General features: G+C 40.8%; 1 protein-coding gene across 2 annotated transcripts in view; it reads left to right on the top strand.

Annotated features, from left to right (window-relative positions):
* The first annotated feature begins 3582 nt into the window (after positions 1 to 3582).
* The window catches only part of RPS6KA6 (ribosomal protein S6 kinase A6), a 43707-nt gene continuing 22095 nt past the window's right edge, over positions 3583 to 25194 (top strand). The window contains exons 1-6 of one of the 2 annotated variants that reach the window (XM_082323183.1): positions 3583 to 3811; positions 13592 to 13651; positions 17212 to 17328; positions 21082 to 21163; positions 21987 to 22067; positions 22592 to 22671. In XM_082323183.1, the coding sequence (XP_082179309.1) occupies positions 3731 to 3811; positions 13592 to 13651; positions 17212 to 17328; positions 21082 to 21163; positions 21987 to 22067; positions 22592 to 22671 (501 nt within the window). In that variant the 5' untranslated portion in view covers positions 3583 to 3730. Of the gene's footprint in view, positions 3812 to 4560; positions 4638 to 13591; positions 13652 to 17211; positions 17329 to 21081; positions 21164 to 21986; positions 22068 to 22591; positions 22672 to 25194 lie in introns of those variants that run through there. The other variant, XM_082323184.1, reaches the window with a different exon arrangement.

The raw sequence follows: 25194 nt of genomic DNA, 5'->3' as shown, positions 1-25194 counted from the left end.
GATTCTGGCGCAGGCACAGGCATACAACCATACATTTTCGGTGCATCAGGACAGTTCTTTTTCCTTCTCCTATGAGAACGAGTCACGCTAACAGAAGCGTGCTTTGTACCCACGTAAATTCATCCACACAATAGGGAAGAGTTGTACTGCTCTGACTGTGCAAGTGTTGTTAAATCGTATTGTACAAAAGATTAAAGGTGAAATGATGATGAACTTGAATAAACTTGCCCTGAGAAATTAACTCTCTCCCCCCCAAAACCACCTTCACGATCGATACTAGAGTTCACAGTCTGCCTTGAACCGAATCTACAAAACCTAAATTTGTACCTGTTCCCTTTCAGGGGCTTTACCATCCTAGTAAAAACAGAACAAAAACGTCAGTCTCGGCTTGGGCAGTTTCCTCAAACTTTGCTTTTTGTATAGTTTCCTTCCTGAGATCTCACTGAACTAGGTACTGTTCACATATTGCTGTATCCACACTGGTTTTTCTGCTTTGCTTTCCAGGGTGGAGCTGCGCTGTACTTGCCATGGTTAGCGTGGTTCGGATTCCAGTATCGTTAACTGGGGGGAGGAGGGGAACAAAAGACACTGGCCTGATGATAACAGTCTTGGTTTTCCTTTCTTGAAAAACATCCCGGGTGAATGAGCACAAAGTTTGCAGGATTCTTCTGAAATAATCTTGTTTAGGGACAGGGCTGATACAGCCTGACAGAAGGCTTGAGAGGGACGGCAGCTCTGTTACATGCCTCTCTGAGAAATGTCCTGCCAGGAATCATATGCAGGGAGTTTGCAGGGATTTTTTTTTTTTTTTTTTTTTTTACCTCCTAATCTGTTGTTCATATTTTGAAGTATATGACTGATACTTTCAGGGAAATTGAATGAGCAAACTAAGCCTGGATGCTGTCAGTTGGCTGCGGCCCTGAGGTCTATAAAGGGGACAACTGAGTGATTGGAGTTCGTGTTACCGACGCTGAACAAGTCGAATTTTGGCTGCAGATCCCATTTATTATTATTATTATTATAACTCCTTTCCTATTAGGCTATGTAAAAGAGCATTCTCAGCAACTTTGCCATGTCATAGAATTAATTTTAAAGTGAATAAATATTTACAAACTGGTTACTTTGAAACCTTCATCTAATAAAAGCACCTGACAGAGGAAAAAGTGGTTATAACGTCATGCAGACCATGCAAGGACCTGCTGAGGAACATAATGGGCAGGACCTCCTGAACAAATTAAAGTACTGGAATGTAAAAAATATTCCGCTGAAAACTGCACACCCAGTGAGATCTGATATCCATACAATCATGGACACGGGCTAGATTAGATGCTCTAGAAAAAGGTACAAAAGATATCCAAATATATATTTAAATATTCATTTGAAACCCAAGACATGAGGCCTTAGTCTTCCTAAATTAGTGACTTGCTATTATATTTTTGATGTTTTATTTCTCTATAAAAGATCATTTGGGAGGGGGGATCTTGCTAAGTTCTACATTTCAGTGATGTATTGCTGCCTTTTTATTGAACACCTTCTGCTTCTTTGGTTGTGAGACCTACAGTGAAAGAAATTCTGAATTTACTTTTTCTTATTCAGTCATTATTATATCTACATGTGTCATAATTTCCCTTTTATAGTCTCTGACAAGAAATGAATAATAATCCTAACTTATTTGATTATTGCTTTTCTCTGAACTTCTCAATATTACAGTTAGGACTCCGTGGATGCAGAACCCTTGTTTGCAATCTCTTATTGTTTCAGGAAATAAGAAAAGCCTCAGTAGCACTAAAAAATTTCAGACGCAGAGAAACGGCATCTGCAACACAAGTTTTAGACACGAGTTCTTGCTGAGCACTCAAGCACTTTCAAAAAGTCACTTCTCACTTGATTTCCTTTGTATTTAAATGAAGATCTGCCTCATGGCCCGGCTCAAGTACATACATATTTAATCCCACGGAAAAGATTTGGCTTCTTGTGGATGCACACCAGGGGCGGGGAGCTGTGTGTGAACCAAAGGCCCACAAAGCTGGGGCTTGTCCCTTCCTCTCCTGTCGCTTAATTGCTCTAAAGGCTCCATATTCACACAATCCTACTAACACAAAAATAATGTTTACAAGTGACTTACCCTAAACAGTTCTATAGTTAAAATGTAAATTCTCTCTCGGTATTAAGTACTGGTGACTTTGGTCCTACATTTTCTTGCATACTTTTTATTTGCTGAAGGATGAGCACTCCTGGTACACACTCCCTGTTTCAGTCCAAAACATTTGTCTTCCGTGGTTGAGTTACAGACCTTTAAAAATAGGTTTGCAATGGAAACGCTGACGTGCCAGCTGGCTGTCGCTGCAATGACACATTCACAACAGGCAACTCTCTTCAGTGGGCTCTGCAACAGGGACCCGGGAACGGGTAGCGGTGCGAAACAGGTCGCTCTAATTCAACCAAGGACTACGGCAGGACAGCGTCTGACACTGTACGCTTGTTTGTACCATGACTGACTGCTGAGTGAAGAAAAAAAAAAAAGAAAGCAGCGCAGGAAAGCATTCTGGACTACGGGGTGTACCAGCCTGTTCCCTCGGCCGTGCTAATTTCAGCAAAATTATTCGGCAATTAAGAACGGTCTGAGACGTCCTTTGCTAGCTTTGTCTAAAGGGTGGGGCTTACTAACAAGTCATGCGGTGTTTAAATAAAAACTCAGTGTCACTGAGGCAGTTTTCTATCCTTAAAAATAGGTATTTTTGATAGCATCATCCCGTGTTTTCCAGCTCCTAAGATCAAACGGTGATGGAGAAATACTTTTTCATCCACGGTCTTTTTTCTACCCCCTCAGGTTTGGAAATACCGTAGCGTTTCTCTCTCAACACACGCTTGGAAACAACGGAGCCCATCTCTTGGCGTTTGTCACCACGGCGAAGCGGGCCGACGCGCACGCACGCGGCCGGTCGCGCTTCTCGTCTCGGCAGGCTCCAGGCGACGCCTTTCCACCTTGCAGCCTGCGTTTCGCATCCCGCCACCTCCGTACTTTGAAAAACAAAACTAAACTTGGCCTTTTGGCCCCCCTCCTGTCACTCCACCGGGCCGGAGAGCCTCCCCCCTCGCAGCCGGGTTGCCCAAGGTGCGGGGGCTGCTCTCCAGGCGGGCCTGCAGCGATTAGGAGGGGGACTGAGGGCACCCGAGGTAGGGGCCGGGTGTTTCCCTGCGGGCCGAGGGTCTGGCAGGCGGGGGTACCTCATGGCGTCCCCTTTGGTCACCCGCTTTGTTTTGTTTTAGAAGCCCCCGTGCCGCTCCCCTCAGCCTCCCCTCAGCCGCAGGCGGAAGGCGCAGCCGCCCGCCGCCGCCGCGGCCATCGCCCCGCGGCCCCTCAGGCCGCTGCCCCCGCCCGCCCCTCTTCCCCTCAGCCAGGCGCCGCCCGCCCGACGAAACGTCCGCGGCGCCGCGCGTCACCGCGCGTCACCACCCCCCTCCCCATGCAGGGGATTCTCCGGCCCGCCCTGACGTCATCCCCATGCCGCGCAGGCCCCGCCCCCGCCGGCCGCCATGTTGGGGGGTGTGCGCGGGGGAGCGCAGAGCGGAGCCGCCCCCGCCGGCCGGCAGCAGCCGTAGCCCGAGCTCCGCCGCCGCCGCGCTCCATGGGCAGCAGGAGGGGGCCCGCCGCGGCCGCCCGCCGCCTCTGAGCCGGGGGATGCGCAGCGGCTGGCGGCGGCTGCCCGGCTAGGAGGAGAGCCGGGACATGGTGCCGTTCGCTCCGCTGGAGGACGCGGAGGAGCCGGAGCCCTGCCACAAAATGGAGCTGTACGTGAGCGGCGGCGAGGTCAGTGTGGGGCCGGGGGGCGGGGCGGGGCTCCCCGCGGGCACCTGCCTCCCCGCGCCCGGGCCCCGCCGCCGCCGCCGCCGCCGCCGCCTGGGAGCGGCCGGGCCGGGGGCGGAGGGCGGGCGGACCGCAACGCCCCCGGCCCCGGCCTCTCCCCGCCGGCCCCCGCGCCTCCCCGGCTTCGCGGGTCTCCCCCCGCTCCTCGCCTCGCTGCCCCCGGCCCGTCCGCCGCCCTCCCCCGCCGCATCCCGGCACCGCCGCTTCCCCGCCTCCCTCGGGCTCTCCCCCCACCCCCCCCCCCCGCCCCCGGCGCTGCCGCCCGGCTCCCGGCCCCCGCCGCCCGGGCACCTGGCCTGCTCACGCCTCGTCCCCCGGAGCAGCCGCGCCGGGACCGCCCTTCCCGGGAGCTCGCCCCGGCTCCGGCCCGTCCCGGGAAGGCGGCGGCTCCCGGGCGCGACCCGCAGCCCCCGTCCCCGCGGGCCTCCCCCGCCGCCCCTCGGCGGCCGCGGCCGCCGCCGCCGCTCCCTCCCCGGCGCCCGGCTGCGGGGCTGGGGAAGCCACGGCAAAGCCGGCTCCCCCCGGGCCGCGGGGCAGCGGTAAGGCGTGTGGCGTCCGAGGGAGCGGGCTGCGCCCCGCCGGGCAGCGCGGGCCGGGGGCGCGGGGGGCCGGCGCGGCGCCTGCCCCAGCAGCGCCAGCGGCGCGGCTCCCGGCTGGCCACAGCCCTGCAGGATTCCTGCAAACCCTCTCAGTTTTACGGCCGTGGCTCCTGCGGAAAGTTGCTTTAACTTCTGAAAATTTGCTTGTACTAATCTGGACGCACATCCAGGTAGGTTGTCGCTAGGAAAGGTCCCTTTGCCTCTTTTTGTTGACTAACTACAATAATTATCATACGCACAACTGACAGAAAGAACCGGGAGTGCGTGACTGAGGCTTGGATGCTTAAACATTATAAAGAACGAGGAACGACTTCGAGAGTGTCTTCAAGGTGTTGCTTAGCACGCTAGGTGCATCCATAAGCAAGCACTGAATGCTGTTGAAACGAAAATAAATGGTGAAACCGGTTGTGCTGTAATAATGTGTGTACCTCAGCAGAATGTGACACTCGAGTATTAAAACTTTTGCACTTTTAGATCAGAAGCGTAGGATTACATATCAAGTATCGTCAAGTAGGACAAATAAAAGCTTACACCTAGGTGTATTAGACACACGAAAGATGTTATCTACATAAAGCTTCTTAAAACTGGTCAGACTTGCTTTCCGTGATGCAGTAGGCTTTTCTTATCGTCAGTGAGAAGGTCTGTAGCAAATTCATCTCCAACTACAAAGTGCGCAAAACAGGCGTAGGTTACAGTTGTGGGAAGAGTGAAAGGATATCCTTTAAAGGATCTCAGTGAAATTTTATTCTCTGATAAAAAAATTATACATGTAAAGGAAAAAAACAGTAATTCACAATAGGAATAAAGCCATGAGGTTTTAAATTTCTTAGGCGTTTTTATTTTCTGTAGCTGTGTCTACAGAGTACCGCTTCCAAGTACTATAATTACTGGACATGCATTTCTACAGCGTAGCTGCTAGACTTTAACGCGTTAAAATATTCTAATGATCTAATAATACTTGATGCAGTCCCTGTACCTTAATATTAGAGAAATCCTAATTACGTTAGGGAAGCTACAGGTAAGGATTAAAAAGTCAGCAGAAGTATTAGAGCTTATTTGTTAATCTTATGGTTTGTAAAAATAGTAGGCTGTAGTTAAGGTATGAAGCTTATTGAAGGGCTGAGAACTTTCTTGGCCCTGTTGATCTGTTCTTCAAGAATATTGCGATACATCAGTGTTAAAATAATCAAACTTAGAGTAGTGCGGTTGAAACGTAAACATTTGTGGTTATTGTGCATCTCAGTATTTTTTTGGCTTGGCAAATGCCCCTCCACCGAGGCTGATGTGACTTTCAGAGGATTGTGTTCAGTGCTGCTTTTGTGTACAGATTTTGCCATAAATATTGCATTGGCAGTCAGCACAGCAAAGCTCAGATGAGTGCTTCTGCTGATGGTGGTGATGTTTAGGTTATCTTCAAATACTCGACTGGGCCAGGGCTAATAAAGAGACGTGAGCTTGGCAGTGCGCTGCTGTAGGAGCCTGGATCTGAAGTCGCGCTCATGTAGCCAACGGAGCAGAGGATGATGGATGTCCAACTGAAACACCTCTGTGGTTGTAACAGCTGAAAGAACGACTCAACAGTTGTTCTTCAAATTTTATTTTCCTCAAGCCCGTACATGAACTACTTAACAGGGTCTGCGTAAAGCTGTTTCAATTGCGCTCTGATTAAAAGCAGACATCGTGTTTGTTATGTCCGTGTTACGTTTGGCTAGCAGCGTTTGAGACTTCGTTTATACCAGAACCAGTTTCTTCGAGTTGCATATGAAGTTCCCAAATCACATTAACAAATAGTTGTTATTGTCATAACGCTTTATATTAAGTGCATCTCAGGGATGTGTAGCACTTTTCGCTTGCTGGAATTCTACATTCACATCGTTTGGGGATTTAACAAAGGCTTATTTTATGTTAAAATGAATTTTGGTTTGGTTTGGATTCTTCACTTGACTTTTATAGAATTAATTATAGCCTATTGTACTTACTACAACCTTCTGTTGTCAATCTGATAGATCTCGGTGACCTTGGCCTCTCTGGAACTACAGTCAACAGGGTTACTGTGAAATAATCTTATATTTTGAAGACTAGCTTCCTTGCGTTTACTGGTGCTCTTGTCCATCAGTTGTGGCATCAGAGGAAAAATCTCAGAAACGGTTTTCTCTGAGGAATCTGCTTGTTAACTATATTTAGGATTATGTTATTAGAAATAAGTGCATTCCCAGTGAAGTAGCACTCGTGTTGACTTGATGAAGTAAAAACGGTTGGCAAGGGAAGAATGCAATCTTGAAGGTAGGAAAAAAGTTTCGTGTTTCAAGGCATAAAAAACAACGTGAGCTTTGGGAAGAAATGTAGGATTGAATTATTTTGCCCTTTTCCACGGTGGTGGTCTTTGAAGCTGAGGATGAGATGTTGGACTGTGTGCTGTGCTGTTCGTGTCTGTTCTTATATTCCTGTGACGGTGTCACTTGTGAGGCAGTTTTGTGACGGTGGGAATTCCTTAAGCCTGGGTAGGAAGGGTCAATATCGTGCAGTTTAAGCTTCAAATACTGAGCGAACTTCTTTCCTCCTAAATACAGGATTAAGAAGTATTTTCATGGTAATAAAAATAGGTACGAGGGTGTTGATTATAATCAACTGTTGTAGATTATTAAAATATGATTGCAGCCTACGAAGAAACAGGAAAGTAAACGTTGTCGTTTTATTGACGGAGCTGAATGAAATGCAAAAATACTTGAAACTGGACAGAATAGAGTCATTTTGGAATTTTCTGCCCGTTTAATAGAAGGAGCCTGGCATTTAAAAGGAGAAGTGTAATTGACTTAAGTGCCTGCTGTTTGCAATACAGGAATATTGTGAATTGTATAAATGCGACCTCATACTCAAATATTTATTTTTGAAATAAATACTTCAGAAACCAGTTGCTTAATTGGCTGCCGGTGGCAAGGAAGACAAGGCTGGAGCAATAAAGTGACTGGATATTAAAGTATTCTGCTAGAAAACTGGGCTGCATTGGAAGTTCCTGCTTTCCAAAAGGCGTGCTCATGAGTTGAGCTTTGCTGCTGTGGTACATAATCTGTTGCCCTTGCCAATTTAAATAAATACATCTCTTGATTTTGGCCGCTGTTTTTAGCCCATCCTCGGAAGCGTGTTCTGAGCCTGGTCTGTCAAAGGCCACTGAATTTTGTCAGTGTTAGGAGTTGCATAACTCCTTTGTGAGTAATTACTGGCAGTGACGTGGATGACTCAGCTACCTAGTTTTGTGCATCTCTGAAAATCTCCACAATTAGGTGGTGTTATGCTAAGGAAAAAAAGTAGTAGTATTGCACGTAACTTGAACTAAGTGCCCTCAGCCATTGCAACAATATACAGTTTTTATAAAGGCTTACGAGAACAAACTGCTGAAAAAAAAAAAAAAGCAAGCACATTAATACTCTGAAATGGAAAACAATGAGTGTCTTTATGCGTTGGAAAGTGCTGCAATATAGTAATAATAATTCTGCTTTGGTATACCACTTTTGAAGATCACTTTGGAAATCTGCTGTGGTATTCCGAGTCTCTAAAAGGAGCAGGGGCTCTGTTGGAGGTAGCTCGCCTTGGTTCGCACAGGATAGCTTTGGAGAGACTTCGCAATAGCCCTAAGTCAGAAGAATGGTGTGAGTTGTTTACTCATGATATATAGAATTTTAATATTTACATAGATGTACTTCTTTATTACATTAAGAATAAAATCTGAAGTGCGTTGGTTTTGTCAATTTTAAACCTTACCCTTTTCCAGTATTCTTTAATCTGCCATCAAACACGATTTCCAGAGTGGCTGCTTTATGCCCTTTGATTATGGAGTTACAGTCTTCTCCCAGACAGGCGGTAGTGAAAAGATCACAGGTCCTTGACTAGTTCAGTGATCCCTGTGCTCATGGTTAGGTTTGTCTCTTGTCATAGCTGTAACTAGTCTGAGACACACGTAATTCTCCCCTGATCTCTGATAATGGAAAGGATCAAAAAATGCTCTCTTAAAATTAGTAATTACATGTTGCTGAAGGTTTGTTATCCTGTCTGATTTATTTGCCACAGGAAAAGAACTTTGTAACTTTCCCTAGTAATTGATTATGGGTTTAAGTTGGGGTTTTTGGTTTTTTTTGTTTGTTTGTTTTTTTAAGGTAGATGGCTTTATCTTCCTCTTTTGCTTGGCATGTTTAAAGAGGGTGTGAGTGAGTTACCTGGCCCCTTCCTTTTGCGAGAGGAGCTGAGGGACTGAGGCTAGCACAGGGTTTGCGCGGCGAGCGGATGAGAAGCAAATTCCGCGTAGACCTGCGGAGTCTCACGTGGGCACTGCCATCGGCGGGACGCCCTCCCGCTGGTCACCTCCTGGCAGGGTGGGACTCGGCTTTCCTTGGTCTAACCCTAATAACACTGCTTCGTCTTCCACTTCTTGCGCTTGGCTGCTGTACTGGGGGAAATTGTTCCTTCCCAAAAGCATGCGAGCCCAGGCAGTGAAGAGCACTGAATCCAGCTTGCACGCAATAACAATATCTACTGTTTAAAAAAAAAAAAAAAAAAGCTGCACAGAGAAAAGTTGTGGATGTTTTATAGGAAGAACAAGTGCCTTAAAGTTTCAGGTTTTTTCACAGTGACTTTTAGAGATTTTTAAAAAAATAATAAAACCCCTCACCTGTTTGGCTGTACACAGAACCCCCAAATTTCTCAAACCTATCTCGGGAAATAAGATTCAGTAGGCCAATGTGTGGCTAATTAATGATGCAAACTCTCTGCAGATGTAATTCAAAATAAATGAGGAACAAATGTGGTCATCTCAAGAGGATTTTTCCAAAGGATTTTTTTTTTTTTTTTCAAAGTCCTTTCAAAATAATTGGGGTTTCTAATGTCAGCTTCCACTCTAATATTTTGAAATCAGTATTTGAAGCAATACTTTTGTCTGCGGGGAAGCAAACTGGTTTGTCTTGCGTTCATTTGGCAGAATTGAGAGGTGTAGGTCTGGTGGCGGTAGCTGCAGTAACTTAGCAAATTGAGCGCAGTGGAGGTTCCAAAACAAAACAGAAGGTTCCAAACAAAACCAGAAGCTTCTGTTGATCCTTACGTAGAATTTTACCTGTTTGAAGCCAGACTAGGTCATACGTGAGTTGTGATGAATAATGCTTTCTACTTCTAATAATATTACGATTATAAAATTCCCAGTTCTTTCTGTAAAATTTTTAATTCTGTTTGAATGCTTAAATGAAGACGTGTAAAAACAGGGCAGAATGAAACAGCTTGCCATCTTCTGCTGTTTTTCCTTGTAGTTAGGCATGTTTGCTGACCATTTGTCTAGCTTCTTTTGGCCAAAACCTATAGACCCACCAAACCATAACGCATTTACTGTGTAAACTGTTAAAACATCCTTAATATGGAGGGGGAAGATGGTTCTAATCTTTGGTAATACTGGGATTCCTCTGTTCTGCTGTAATTATCAGAGGAAAAACATGTGCAAGAGTAGTTAAGCTGTTTACCAGCCCACAAAAGCCCTTTGGATAGTCTCCCAAGGTAACAGGGGATAGTCCCAGCTAGTCATGGGATCCATTGCAGCTATTTAAATCAGAAGGCAGGTTGCGCTGCGTTACGTCGGAGGCAGTTTGGCATCAGAGGACTGGGTCTCTTAGCCTGCACCTCTGGAAAAGTAAGTTTCTCACCTGCCGAGTTGTCTGACCTTAACTTTATTCTCATCTCTTTTTGTGTAGTTGTTTTGATTATTTTTGTACGGATCAACAGTGCAGAATACTTTCTCTAACTTTAAATTTTTTTATTTGAAAAGTATTGACACTGTTTGCCTAAATGTCTGAGTTTAATTTGTGTCTTAATGAAAGTTAATATTTAAAACATTCAGTTAATTTAGGAGTTTAGCGGTACTGAACAGCAAAATGATTCAAGGATGAAAGAATCTCCTTCAGAATAATGGTATTGCTTCCTTTCACCTGCTTTCTTAGAGAGATATGTGCTTTCTAGTTCACAGTAATAAATTAAATTTGTGTGATCATAGGTATTTAGTAAGTAATGACTTGGAGGTTAAAATAGTCCGGTTCTATATACGTTTGTGCATAAATATTAATGATTAAATCACTAAAAGGGATCCCAGTTGGCTGCGGAAGCAGAATTTTGTATTTGGTTTCCATAAAGGTGGGAATTAAGTATTAATTGTAATTTTTCTTTTTTGCCTAATATATGAGACAGTGGAAACTTCTAGTTACTGAAACTTGGCCAATGTAAGTAACTGTATAGAACAGTAATGATTTGATTTTTGTCACTTTTTTTTAACTGAACAACTAGTGGACTACTAGTTCTTTAAAACTACTAGACTTTGGGTTGCAATCCAACAGGTTTGCTGGTGGTTTTTGTTTTGGTTTGGTTTTTTAATGGATAGTGACCAGTGTTCACAAACAAATAAGGCAAAAGTGTAGTCGTGTATATCAGGCAATAAGAGTAGATTCATGCACTTGAACATAAAATTATTTGGACTAAAAATTGGCAGGCATCCCAGTCTTTGTAGTTAGGGAGAGACTGGACGGGGGGGGGGGGGAAATGAGCAGCAATGAAGAGAAACAGTGTACGATAGGAAATTGTTAATTAAGATGACATTTGATTACCTGCCATAAAAATCCAATGACTTACTATATTTGATTTGCCAGAAAGCTGAAAGTACGCCTACATGGCGTGCTCAGGAGCTATGTAGATCCAATGACATGCTGATTTTTGGTTCAAACCCCCATTCCAGCAGTGAGGGCTTTCTGTATCTGATTGCCTGAAGTTAAGCTACAGTTTTCAGTGTATCTGCAGTTCTTCTAGCTAGTGGTATTGGTTCCAGCGCTTGAATTTAAGTAAAAAAACCTTGGAAAATGTTGACTGTATTTAAAGAAAGAAAAGGTGAAATGCATACTAAATTCACTTCAAATTAAAGTCCTTGAGTGAGGAATTGTATCGTATTTCTGAGCACCTGGAGTGGAAATCCATTTTCTTACTAGGTCCAGTTAAGTTTTTTGGACCACGTCGGTGGGCCTCACATTAATTTACGCTTGAATGTAATCTAGTGATATTGTGAAAAGAAATCGCATGGCAGCGAATTGTCTGAAATGAGGTTGGGGTTCATATCTGGTCGGAAATGAGGTTGGGGTTCATGTCTGGTCTGAACTTTGGCATTATTTCTTGATGTATCCAATTAATTCATACAATAACAAGTATAGTGGGTGTCCTGTCCCTCCCAGTATCTAATTTGGAAAAAAATAGTTATGCAAAAAAGAAGTTATGTAGCCAATTAGTTAGTAGCGTTGGTTTCTGTAGCGTATGTGAGGCTTTGAATCCAGGGTAACAGGTTAGTGATTTTTGGCCTTGAGAAATTAGGGTGGCAAAGCATGATATATCTGAATGATGAACATGTGTTGAATATGCCAGCATGGGGTTAAACTGACGGTTTATAGTTAATGTGAAGAGTATGTGTGTAAACTGTGGTTAAAATAAATAGAAACTTAGAGAAGAGTGAAAGTAACCAAAGCCTCATGCTACTTTCCTTGACTTTTTTTTTTCAGTGAGGGTATGATCCAAAAATAAGTGCCAGTATCTTGATACAAAAATTGGAGATTTAATTTTATCAAGATCATTAATTTAGGACTTAGCTCTTAAAAGCTCTACTTGAAATCAAGGGTCCTAGAAGAAGCAGTGGAAGTGGTTGAGTTTGCTGAGCTGACGCAAACGTGGTGGTACAAACCTGTCCCTTCGGCCCGACCCGTTTGTCGGGTTTTCGGGCTTGTTTTTAAACAGGGGCATGGTCTGTATGGCGTTTCAAGATTCTTTGTACTCCGGCGTTTTACCGGTTCACATACCAATAATCGTACCGTATTGCGGTATCTTAGGCATGTGTTTTAGATAAATTCAGAAATACAAGAAAAAAATGTCATTGTCTGGTTCAAGAACTTAATTGCTTCAACTTCTGTTTTCGGGGGAAAAAAGTAGTTTGAGTTTCCTTATGTTATTTCTAGTTAGTATTTTGTTGTGCGAGATCTATGCCACATGAAGGTAGTGATGCTGAACAATTAACATATAAATAAATTAGCAATTATCACTAGCAAAATCCATAATTGGCTTCACCCATTTTGTCAGGTATTTCCAGTTTTTAATTAATGCTTTGCATGTTGAAACAGAGCATGTCCTTTATATTCTTTTTTTTTTTTCATTTCAGTTGTTAAAAAGCATTGAATTGTTTGTTACTTAAGGAGAGCTTAAACTAAAAAACTTTATAGATTAAACTTTTTGCTGTGACTGTGGGCTTGATATTGTTGTTTGAAGTGTGTGAAGGGGGGGTGGGCAAATGCTAGCAAGTATTGTGCTCCTTTAGGACCGTGTCATTGATTTGCTTCTGTCCAGATGCATATCATACTTTATTGCCTCTTAAAGGTGTTATTTTTGAAATTGATCCACAAATATTTTAATATACAGATCTATAGTTTCTAAAGTACTTCATTAAAGTTTGAGTATTCTGTTTGCTAGATATTGAAATAACTTTTGATGCGAGCAAATTTGTAGAGGAATCTTAATTTTTTAAGGAAATAGGTATTTTTGTGCATAAGAGTTCTGTGGTGTGTATTCTCCATATTGCCTGGTCTTGCACTTCTCCCTCTTGCTCCAAAAAGGCTTGAAATCACTTTTGAATCTTTTCTCCTTAAACTGTAAATCAATTTTCAGCAGCAGATTTTAGGCTTCAAATAGCATCCACAACATAAATTTTGTGCATAACGGAAGAATTTTACATTAGTGTTCTCTTGTATGGGTGGTATCTATAGCTTTTAAAGAAGGAATTTTAAATTAATTCCAATTAAATAACTATGGAATGGCATTTACAAAGGCATAAGCTACATGATACGTAAGGGAGATGCTAAATATAACTACTAAGCAGTAGTAGTTGTTTGAAACTACGGTTGTGAATTAGAGCAATAAGAACACCAGCTTTCATTTGTGTGCTCTGAAATGTAAATTGGTCAAATTATGAACTCTGGTTATTTGAAATTGTCAGATCTTAATGGTTTTGTTTTGCTTTTTTTTTTTTCCCCTCCCCTCTCTCTTCTGCATTCCCCTTCCTTCCCCTCTCCAGCTAAATGGCCTTAAAATGGCAGATGAGCCTATGGAAGAAGGTGAACCATATTCCTACCACGTAAGTATATTTGATGATGATCAGTTTAGACACTCATTAGCATGAGTTCCTTTTGAAGCAAAATTTATGCATTCTCTGCTCTTTAATAACTTTTGAACCTCTCATTTTATTTGACGAGATCTGAAGAGGCTCTAACTCTCAAAGATGATTTTTGAAAATTAGTACCTGGGTAGGGGCTGTAAATGCCTTGTTTGGGAAAGTTTGCCACATGAGGCAGGGCTTCGTGGAAAACAGATTCTGTGTGCTGCAGAGAGCATTTACAGATCCCTCGGCTTCGGAAAATGCTCAGTCCAGCCTTGACGTTTTATACACGATGTGCTTAATGTTGCTCTTATTACACTGTCATCTCTTCTTCCTTTGTATTTTTTAATGTAGTTCATCTAGAAGGTATTTAATTCCTGCTATTTTAGAACAGAATTAAGTTTTACACCAGTATGTTAATTTGACTTTTAGGTAGAAATATCCCAGGTAAACCCTGTTGGGCATGATTCTTGTCCAGTGCCTTGGCAATGTGCACATGTAGGAGATGCTGAAGATCAGTGTTCTGTATGCTGGCTAAATCCTGGACTCAACTTCAGGCTAATTCCAGGTGAAATGCCTGACTTTGCATGGAAAAATTGGCCATCATTTTTCAACACACACACATCTGTATATTTTTGAACAGGATCATAGAAGAAGGTATCAAGTAGATCTTGTTGCCAGCTGTAACCACGGCTTTGTATTGCAATAATAACTTTTTAAATAATAACTTTTTAAATGATTTGGAGAATAAACTCTTGGGGGTAGAAACACTGTGCTTGGACATTTCCTGGTGTGGAGCAAGTAAATAAACGGTCAGTGTCATAGTCATCGCAAAGAAAGATGAGCAATGGGTTGTCTCAGTCCTTCACTGTGCCTGAACCAGAAGGATGTTGCTGAGCTAGTTTGTTATGTGCTGGGAGCTACATACCAGTCAAGCTGAAACGAAGTAAGATGGCACAAAGCCATCGCCGATTGCAGCATTTCTTTCAGTGCTTTGTCTTCTGTTGAACCTGCTGGGAATAGTTACCTCTTTTGCAAGGCGACTCAGTTGGGAGCTGGTACCTGAGCCCTGAAATAGATTTGCTGCTCAAGCAGCAGAGCACAAAATCAGATAACGAAATTTGCAGTTCATGGAGGCCAAACTAGAAATGAAAATGAAACTGGCTTATATATCTGTTCAGCTCTTTACCTGCTCATTTCTTGTTGATGATGCAGAGGTCTTTTTATACTTCAGTCATGCCAATTTTTAGTACTTTAATGATAGTTAAGTAGGTGAAATTATATAGACATCTGCTGCGAAGGTAAAACACTCTATGAAAAAATAACTCATTTCATACATCTCAAGTTATTCTTTATTTGCATGGAAAACATTTTTCTCCTCGGTTCACATTTAGAAATACTCTGTCAGTCTCCGCAGCAACCACATGTGGTGTCACAGGCTAATGACTCGAGGTGGGTGATACACAGAAGCGCAGATGAACTCCTCAGGATCTTTTCTCATGCAAAGGTTCGCAGTGTTAAGGAATACAAATTAGGATGTTCAAGTAAAAAGGCTTCTAAATAAGAGTATTTGCATATTTCATAGAAAGAACCAGCCATTAAGTCTGTTGTACAACTTGGTGTATAACTAGAGGAATCGCTGCTTTCATCTCTCGTCAGATGACTTGAAATTGTAGTGTTTTTACCTGCCTTAAATTCCAGGCATGTGTTTAAAAAAAAAAGTAAATAAAAAAATGAAACGATAAGTGCACCTTTCCTATGAATATGTATATGGATAGTCAAGGAGATGGATTCATGAAATTAAGTTGGGTTTTATACACTGTATGATCAGTGTATGTCAGCTGTTTTTCTGTGAAGAAAGAGGGAAATAAATAGCTTAGAGTGTGAATTAAAGAATTAACTTTGTTACCCAGCAGTGTCTTCTGTTAATACCTACCTTGGCATGGGAAGCAGGCAGAAAAAACAGGCCTTTTCCAGAAAGAGTATGAAATACGAGATGTAGGGAGGGGAAAGGACTCGTGCAATAACAGCTAGACTGCAGTTTGTGAATGTACCAAGATGTTAGTTTGAACGCTTTCTTTCCCCCTCTGGACAAACAAAGCAATTAAGGCATAGACAGATAATGCAGTGTGACAATTGCCCCTTTTTTTTTTTTTTAATTATTGCAGTAAGTATGTACACATTTAGATGATCAGATTTCTACCCTGAATTTCTGTGTAACCACACCTAGAGAATTTATACTTCTGTATCAAGTCTGATAACACTGATTATACGTTTTAACGCATGTCTTGGGCAGCAAGAAAGTAGTCAACCTGACTACAGAATGATGTTCTTTCGGAAAAGCAACTGTTTCATCAAGCAGTCAGGTCTTTTTCTGGTGGTGTTCGTACTTGTCATTGAGAGAGAGCAAGGCACCATAGGCTGGTTGGGTGTTTTTCTGGTCTCTACTAGGCAAAGCTTTCAAGGTAAAGATCTAAAGAGAGGCTAGGAGGACAGTTAATAATCGTTTGGATACCCAAAGACATCAAAGTACTGGAAATCACAATGGATTTTCTGTTGTGATTGGGTTGTATTTGCAGCGTGCAAGAAATTAATTGGTATTCTTGATAGGCCTGAGGGGTGCCGCTCCTTTTGTACGTGTAAGCTGAGGTTGCTGTTGTAGGCCTTAGCACGTAGTTTGTAGTTTCAGGGGTGCTTATTTTGACACCTCACTTGTTTTGGCTCACAGAAACTTCTCTTGCACCATAAAAGCTGCAATACATAATCTGGTTTGTTTTCATCATGAATGTTTGTCTTTTCACAACTGTAGCTGCTGTGCCCCGCTTTGCTAAAGATGAGAGTAACAGGAAAAAGCTAACACAACACGAAATCTTTCACCTACCTCAGAATTACCCTCAGCTTTCTGAAGGAGGTCTCCACACAGGATGGTCTTTCCATGAGCTCTGCACCCTAGAGCTGCGTTTCTTCTGTTGGATGCAAGAATTCAGAGTTCTTAAGATGACTCATATCTTATTTATGCTCTTCAAACGACGCATGTTCCTTTAGCTACAACTGGATGACCATATTTATTATTTGCTGCTGTGAAAAGCAATAATTACCTAAAATGATTAAATTCAATTTAGCTTTCATTAAGACTATTTCAGGAAAGGGAAAGATGAGAAGAGTAATCACTGGGAAAACTAAAGGCTGGTAAAACAGAGGTGAAGCACAGAAGGATCATCTTAGACTTGGTTTAAAAACCTGTGTATTTATTCCTTTCATGTCAGAAAATCTGTCTTTGCTGTAGTTGTAATATTTATGACAAAAGGAAATGAGCATTCTTTGAGAATTTTATTTCAGTTTAGAAATTTTAGATGCATTTATTTAAGAAAGGATGGATGGGAAAACTGTTCATTTCTTTTATGCCTTATTAGAATTTCGAATGTTTTATTAAAAAAAAAAAAGGCAAGAAAAGAGCAGGCATTTACATGCACTTCTAACGAGGGCTGCTTAATTCAGGCTTGTGCATCATTGTATTTTTGTTTGCCTTGAAATAATAGGATGAAGGAAGTGTGAAAGAAATTCCTATTACACACCATGTGAAAGAAGGATGTGAGAAAGCAGATCCAGCACAGTTTGAACTACTTAAGGTTCTTGGACAGGGATCATTTGGAAAGGTAAGATAACAAACGTTGTTTTCATCTGTCCGCTTAGAACCTGCTTTGTCTTGTTAATGTTTTACTTCCCTGATTTCTGCAATACTACAAGGTTAGGTGTAAACCTAACAAATCTGAGGACAGGTAGATATGCCAGTGGGAATTGCCCTGTTCTGGAGGAAGCTATCCACCCTGTTTTGCAGTTGGTTGATGAGGAGGGGGTTATTTTTGGTTTTACTACGATAGCCTTTCTGACTTCACATTTTTTTAGAGGAAAAGCGATGTCTGTCTCCATAGACCTGTCCAGACAGTCAGCCTGGGAAGGGTTAGCTCGAGTACAGTTTTGGGTAAGAAAGTGCTGTAGCAGAGTCACTGTGAATGTTTGAAGTGTTATTGACAAATTTCACCTTTTTCCAATCTTGCTCCGGTGCCGAGGGAGCCCTGTTTATAGCAGGACACCAAATCATACCGGAGAGAGGGAGGCCACAGCCTCGGTCTCTAGGCAGAAGGGCGAGTCAGGAGCAAATTCTAGGAGGTCTGCCATGGGAAGTTACGGATTGCTTTAACTGAACAGAGGCATGTTTGTAGTTCATCTGGGCGAGCATCTGCAGCTTCAGGGGAACCATGGCACCAACAGCAAGGCATTTTACCCGTTGGGGGTTATAGAGTTAGGGGTGGTTTTTATGCAACAGCTCTGGTGTTGTCAAGCTCTGTTTGCCTAACGCCATGGCTGTTTGAGATGAAATAGTAGTGTTTTCCACTTGCCTCAAGACTTTATTGCAGCATCTGGTGAGGAATCGGAATGTCCCATATAGGCTGCCTCGCATCTTCTGTAGTTTAGGTTGGTGCTTGGGAGGCACCAGTGGTGTAATAAACATCGATAGACATTTATGGAGGAGACGGTGATCGGTCTTCCAGTGATGGTACTTGACATGCTGTGACTGCTTGACTTTTTTCAATATATGAAATCTGTAGTGATGCAGATACAGAGGAATGATTGTGGTAGTTTGGAACTTGAAACAATATAACAATCAAGTAAATAACGTGTGAAATATATTTCAGTTTTTTTATTTTGCTGTATTTGTCAAGTGATCTACAGCTAAAAGACACTAAGTGAACAATTATTCAGATAGGTTATAGAAGAAATACAGCAATGTTTTTGTTAAAATAATTTCTTTTTGTAATGTGCCACTTGGTGTCGCATTGCAGAAATGAAATTAAAAATCAAATGTCTCAGTCACTAGTTCGAAACACATTAATTGAAATATTAATCCTAGTGTGTAAGAAGCTGATTTATTTTTTTAAAACCAGACTCTTAAACTAGATCTTTTGCAACACATAAAAAATAAACAATCAGCTTTACATATCTTTCTGTTTTCCTGTTCTTATGCTAGTTTTGTCTATCTCATGGCAGGAACGAACCTCTGCAGGGAGCTGTATGAGAGGAGGGGAAAAAAAAATTCAGCATTAAGAAGGCATTCTGTGACTAAGTGATAGTTTAGAAAATAGACTTTATTTCTTAATGTTTTACAGCTTAAGAAACATTTCTTTATCTGGTAATGTTGGTTGCCAATTCCCTCATAGGCTTCTCGTCTTCAGAGACTAAAAGGCTCCATGCATTTGTTACTCCTGACTTGAGATGTCTTAAGCTGTCTGAGGGTTCAGCACATCTGGTAGGGACCTCTTAGCCCTGACTCAGCCTGATTCTTGCTTCACAGAGTTCAGCCTTCTGATAGCGCAAGGAGCGCTCTTGCTCGGAGTCCCACCAGCTTGGTGAGGCGTCTGCTTTAGAGCTTTTGAAACCTGGCAGTACTTGGTTCAGGAACCAACTTTACGAACTGGACGGTAACTGTTGCGCATCCGAACAGAGCTCATTTTATCTAGCGTTTGTTGCTTTCTATTGAAAAGAGAAAACAAACAACGAAGATCAACGGCTGCTGCCTTCATGGTGTTTTCCTCTCTCCAGTTCATACTTCCCAGGGATCTCCCTTTGGGTTTAGCAAACACAAGGTTTGTTTGCTTTGGCTGGTATAGTGCTACAGCCCATCCTCTACCTGTCTTTTTCAGTATCTGCGCAGGATTTAACACTGCTTCACAGAAATACAGGGTTAAACCTCATGTCTGTTACTGAGTTCCTTCAGCCTTTGATAATGTTCTGAGGCTTCAGCGCTCGGGCTGCTGAAGATGGCCTTCGATTCGCGTAGGTGAATCGCTTTGCACAATATGTGCCCATCTTGACTGTGCTTTTCAATTGACAACCGATTGTTGCATCTCCGCAAGGTGCGGGGTTATGGAGACTTTGTCTGCAAATTAAATAGATGGTGCTTGAGTAGTTTCCACGGCGGCAGCTCATTCGGTCCTTATTAGATAGAATTTGTAATTTGTATTCCCTTACGTTGTCACAAGCTGCTGGTTGTTAAGCACTAAAATATTTGTATATGCTTATTGATATTTTGCTTTTGTAATTGTGAGTGTATTAATCTACAGATGTTTTCTTGTTCGCTGGTGTTTGAATTACTCCCTTTACTATTTGAGCATCAATATCATGTAATAGGAGAGCAGTGCTGTAGGCCAGTCATTGGGCAAAACTTAAATAAAACAAAAAGCCCCATCACAACATTTTTCATCTAACCAGAAACTAAAACAAAAGCAACCCCTCTCCCAACCCTGTACAACTTAGTGACAGTGTATGAATTTCTGATTCTAGAATGGAAGAGTTGACAAGGTTGGTTGATTTTTTTTTTTTAAATAATTTCGAAATATTTAGTAATTTCTAACAAAGTATATATGTAAAAATGTAGCGTTAATGAAAATCTGAATAAGGTAAGATCAATTTCGGTTAGCTCTTGGCATTCTCTTGTGACTTGTAAATTTTTTTTTTTACAGTACAGACATTCCTTATAACTAATAATTGCTATTATAAGAACAACAGCTTGGAAACAGGAGCACGTACCAAACAGTTTTGTAAACTGAAAGACCTAGTAGTTAGAATATTAGTCAGTAGAGGTACATGTATTTGTACTGCATTATTCTATCTAATATGCTTTTCTTAGTGTCAAGTTATATACCATCTATCTTTAAAACTCCTCTGGAGAGAAGAGAGTAGAAAAACCTGTTGGAGTTGCTATTCCAGAGGGAAAGGGTGCTTTGATCTCAAATGGTGAGGTTTCCTTGCTTTCGTCTCGCCACTCTTAGGGAATTCATTAATATAGCCTGTTGCGTGTTTGAGGCTTGGGTCTTAAACCTCAGACATCTCTTAGGAGGTGGTAGAGCAGGCAGAATTGTCATTCTCCAAGAAAATAACATAAAGAAATGCATTTATATAAGTACTTGATAAGTACTTATCGATAAGTACTTATTTAAATGGCTTGGTATAGGAAAGAACGTATAGTTTATGACGAATTTGGATACTTCGGAGCGCTTGGTGGTGCGTGTACCTCTCGTCTGATTAAGGGAATGCAGTTTTGCCCTTGCTTTAAAGATGTGTACTTAGGGAAGCACACTGAAAGCTATCGGACATTAATAGCAGGTTTGTAAATGCTTTGTGATAGTTGCTTATTCGATTACTAAGCTTGCTCATGCAAAAAGACCAGCTGTGAATATCTGGCATCTTTTCATTCCTCAGAGTTTCTGAGGAATGGGATGGCACTAGGGACATGCTGGCTCCTTGTCTATATTAATGAAGTTAAAAGTAAAGACATAGTAAGGGTTTTTAGTCAGGTTTACATAATATACTTTTAGCAGTAATTTTAAAAGTGCTGTTTATATTACCAGGTCTTCCTTGTACGGAAAATAATGGGTCCTGATGCTGGGCAACTTTATGCAATGAAAGTATTGAAAAAAGCTTCTTTAAAAGGTACGTGTGTCTTTTGAATTGGAACTTTAGAAAATTATTTTCAGTGCAACTGTATCTCTTAAATGAGTCTTGTAAATATGTCTTATTGAAATAATTTTTTAAATCTTAAATCATTTTCAGTGAGTTCATAACTCTTCTCTGACAGTAGCTTTTTTGTAGAATAACTTGTAAGTTCATGTTTAAGAATTATTTTAAATCTGGCCAGATAACTTTATGTGATAAAAAGTACTCTGAAAGAGTTTAAAATCGCATTATTTAATTCTGTTTAGTGTTTTCATTATATTAAAACAAATTAATTTCATAAACAATTTTCCTTTTTTCTGTCATTAAGTTAGAGCTCTACTATGGTTAAAAATGTTAAGTCGTTCCCTCTTGCTCTAGGTGCCATAGCAAGCGAACTTACTGCTTTGGCTTTCAGAAGACGCTTTAGTGGGTGCAACTCCACTATGTGTAAATAGGGACTGATACTAGTTGAAGAGGAAAAAGTGATCTTAAAAGACAGAAAATATACATTCAGTACAGACAGTTAATTCAGAGATTGAAGTTAGCTGCCGGGAAGTGTAGATGTGACCTTCTTTCTTGAAAGTAATATGGTTTATCACAACATATTGGGATGTGTTGGGAAAAAAGTGTAGACATTAAGGAAGCTGGGGCAGGTAAGGAACAAAAGAGAGTTTTGCTCTCCGAAAGCCTGTGTTTTGTGGGAGACTTAAAAATTAAAACCAAGCAAAGGCTTTCCATATGCTAATTTCTGCTCCGTGTGTATTATACCAAATACATTTGTTTCATACCAGTCTTTTTTCTTTTTCTTTTTTTTCCTCAGTTCGGGATAGAGTTCGTACAAAAATGGAGAGAGATATATTAGTAGAAGTAAATCATCCATTTATCGTCAAACTGCACTATGGTTGGTATTTTTTTTGCTACAATTTCTTTCAGTAGTGGAAGGCATAAATGATCTTGTCCTTTCTCAGTTTTGTAGTGTCCGTTTTAGTGCCCAAATTAGGTTCTTGCAAGTTTAAATTGCAAGACTACAAAAAAGGAATGTAAATACACATGTATATAAAAGTTTTAGATTAAGTCCTTTTGAAATTAAAGATTTCCTGGAAAATTCTTACAAGTTCTGCAGAGATTTTTTTACTTTTCATTGAGTAAAACCAAAACACAGTAATTCACACACTTGGTGTTTCCCTGTTTGACAAAGGGGAAATAAAAGAGCAGTATTTTAATGATCTTATGACTAAGATTGTCTTCTGTGAAGAAGCAAGTAATCGTTCAATAAATTACCTCATGTGCTGCTGCATTATTTCAGTTCCAAAACAAAAGTATTGCCTTCCACTGAGATTTCCAAGTTGTAAAAGCATTCGGATCTGTTTTGTAGATCATCTTTGTCACACAACTATTGATTATTTTTTTTAACTTTTTTTAAAGCCTTTCAGACTGAAGGGAAGCTATATTTAATATTGGATTTTCTCAGGGGAGGAGATGTATTCACGCGATTATCCAAAGAGGTAAGTACCTAAAATTTTATCTCCACTTAGTGTTAGATATTTTTTTTTTGTCAGTAGAGAGTTGTCTTCTATTGCTGTTTCCCTCATAATTCTTGTCATAGTCAAGTTTTTAATAACTTATTTGGGCTTCCCTTACATATTCTAGAATATATTCTATAACCTTAAGAAACATGAATGTGTGTTGATTAGTAGCCTATGTTTTTCTTTGGTATCTACAAAGGACAGTTCTTTTGTCTAAAAATGTTTTGTTGCTTGGAAACCTAACTGAAGTAAGTTAAGATTTAGCAATAAAGAAAGGGGATGTATAGTTCTCATGCTCATAGTTAGCTTAGGTGCTCCTGGAAGCCCACGTCTGTAAGAGGTTTCTGCTGCATTGTAAAATTTCATGATGCTGTAATACAAATCTTAACCTCCCGAAGTGTGAACACTGAGGTTTTTTGAGACCACTCCCCTTCATCTAACATTGGCATGCAACTGGAACTTAAATTTTTCTTTTCTATTTTTGTTTTCTGGAGAGAGAGCTTCAGAGGAAGCAATATGATGCAGCCTGTTATTATTTTTTAAAACATTTGTCATCCAATATTTATCATATGGGGGTCTTAAGTATTATGAACACGTTTATAAGACTTTTATTTTCTTTCTGCAAACCTTTAATAAGATCTAAAAATTTTAATGGCAATCTCTCAACAACTTCACACTGAGAGCTTTTCAGTGTTCTCACCAGTGTAAATACATTTATATTGCTAATGCATAGGAAAAGCCACTTTCTTAAATGAGAAAACTGAGTATCTGACTGATTTCTCATGACATGAAGGAGGTGGTTGTGTCCCCAGTATGTAAGGCCATGAACTAGTTGGGTTTTTTTCCCCCATATACTTTTTGGAAAAAAATAAAGCTTTACTTTAGGAACAGGCAAAAGAGAAGGAAGAGTTTTAAAGTTGTGGTTTGTTTTTTTTGTTTTGGTTTGGTTTTTTGTTTGTAGTTGGTGGTTTTTTTTTTTTTAGTAAAAAGCTGACCTTGGTAAAACAGTGATCGTGTCTAAGAATTGAGCTCAAAATTAATTAACCTTGAGGCTAAAATGGAGGTTAAAAGCTTAAACAAACCAATGAACTCGTAAAGGGTTATTGGAACAGTAGGTAGGAAAGAGGTCAATCTCTGCTTTGATAGAGGATGTCTAATTATAGAGGAAATTCTGGTATAGCAGGAAGAACTATTCTTTTGCACTCACACAGCTGGGATTACCAAGTATGCAACGTTCTTAAATAAGGGATGCAAGTCTATCCAAATTAATATTAGCTAGGTTGTTGAAACAGGTATGTATTCCCTTTGGGAATAGAGAAGTAATAATTGTAAAGTTTTCTTACTGTTAAGTCTCTACATGTTTTTTGTAAGACTTCAGTTACCTTCTGTGATGGCTTTTAAGCACTTATTATGTATATAGATAAGAAAAAATCAGGCCGCCTTATTTTCTGGTGAGAAGACGATATTTTCAAAAGTACACGGTAAAACAAGGACAGTGGACAATACACAGGGTAAATTCCCCATGGCATTTCATGCTTCCCTCACAAGGATTATTTTAAATTAATTGGTTTTAGTATGAGGTTATTAAAACACTTTGGTTGGTCTTTAAATTCTAATGTGGTTATGAGAGTTCCAGCTGTGGAAGTGAAATGAGTATATAATGAAGTTTTCATTGGTAACATTTAATGACGTTGACTTGCATCGTGTTTAATTAACACAGAAAGCAGTTTTAAATGAAATTATTATTGGGAGATTGTAGATTACCATTGAGCATCATTGTATTCTGAGATTTGCATTTTGGCTGCTCTATGGAGTAATGATATCCAAGGCCGCCTCCTGCTCTTTTGGATGTAGATGAAAACCAGTATCAACATTGCTCTTTAAAAAAAAAAATCAAGGTGAAACTTTGTGTAGCGTAACAGCTTTATTGTTCATACAACGTTAATACCTATCGTTATGGAAGTTAGGAATATTTCTGTTGTCAGGAGAGCAGATGACGTATGTGCAATTCAAAGCACAGATCAGTGTACTACTAAATCAGTAAGCCCAGTTACCTTAATTTAAGTCTTGTTAGCTGTCTGCCGTGCAGTTGAGGTGGCTGTTCTCCTTGTTCCTGGCATTTGCAACAAATAAGGGAATAGTTCACTTAAACCTCAAATTCAGTTACGGTGATTTAAAGACTACTAGCTTCTCCAGTAATTTGTAGAACATGACAAGAGGCAGAGCAGGTACGATTCTTGTATATGAAATTAGAAGCAACCTGTTGAGTATTTAGGCTAGAAAAGCATCTCTCAAGTGCTCTATATGCAACGTCAGTCGTTTTTCAGTATCTCACTAGGGTTCTTCAAATCTCCTTTCCTAAGAAGAGCAGAGTAGGTTCTTCAACTCCTGCTGCAGATTTTCACGTCATTATTTTCACCAAAGTGTTTTATTTTGCATAATTTTTTCTAAATTATTTCTATTATTTTTTTCCTAAATACTGTTAATGTGAATTCACGGAGA

Source organism: Platalea leucorodia (assembly GCF_965183815.1).
Source record: "Platalea leucorodia genome assembly, chromosome: 10".
Lineage (NCBI taxonomy): Eukaryota > Metazoa > Chordata > Aves > Pelecaniformes > Threskiornithidae > Platalea > Platalea leucorodia.
Note: the sequence above shows the minus strand (reverse complement) of the source record. Positions and strands in the feature narration are given on the sequence as shown.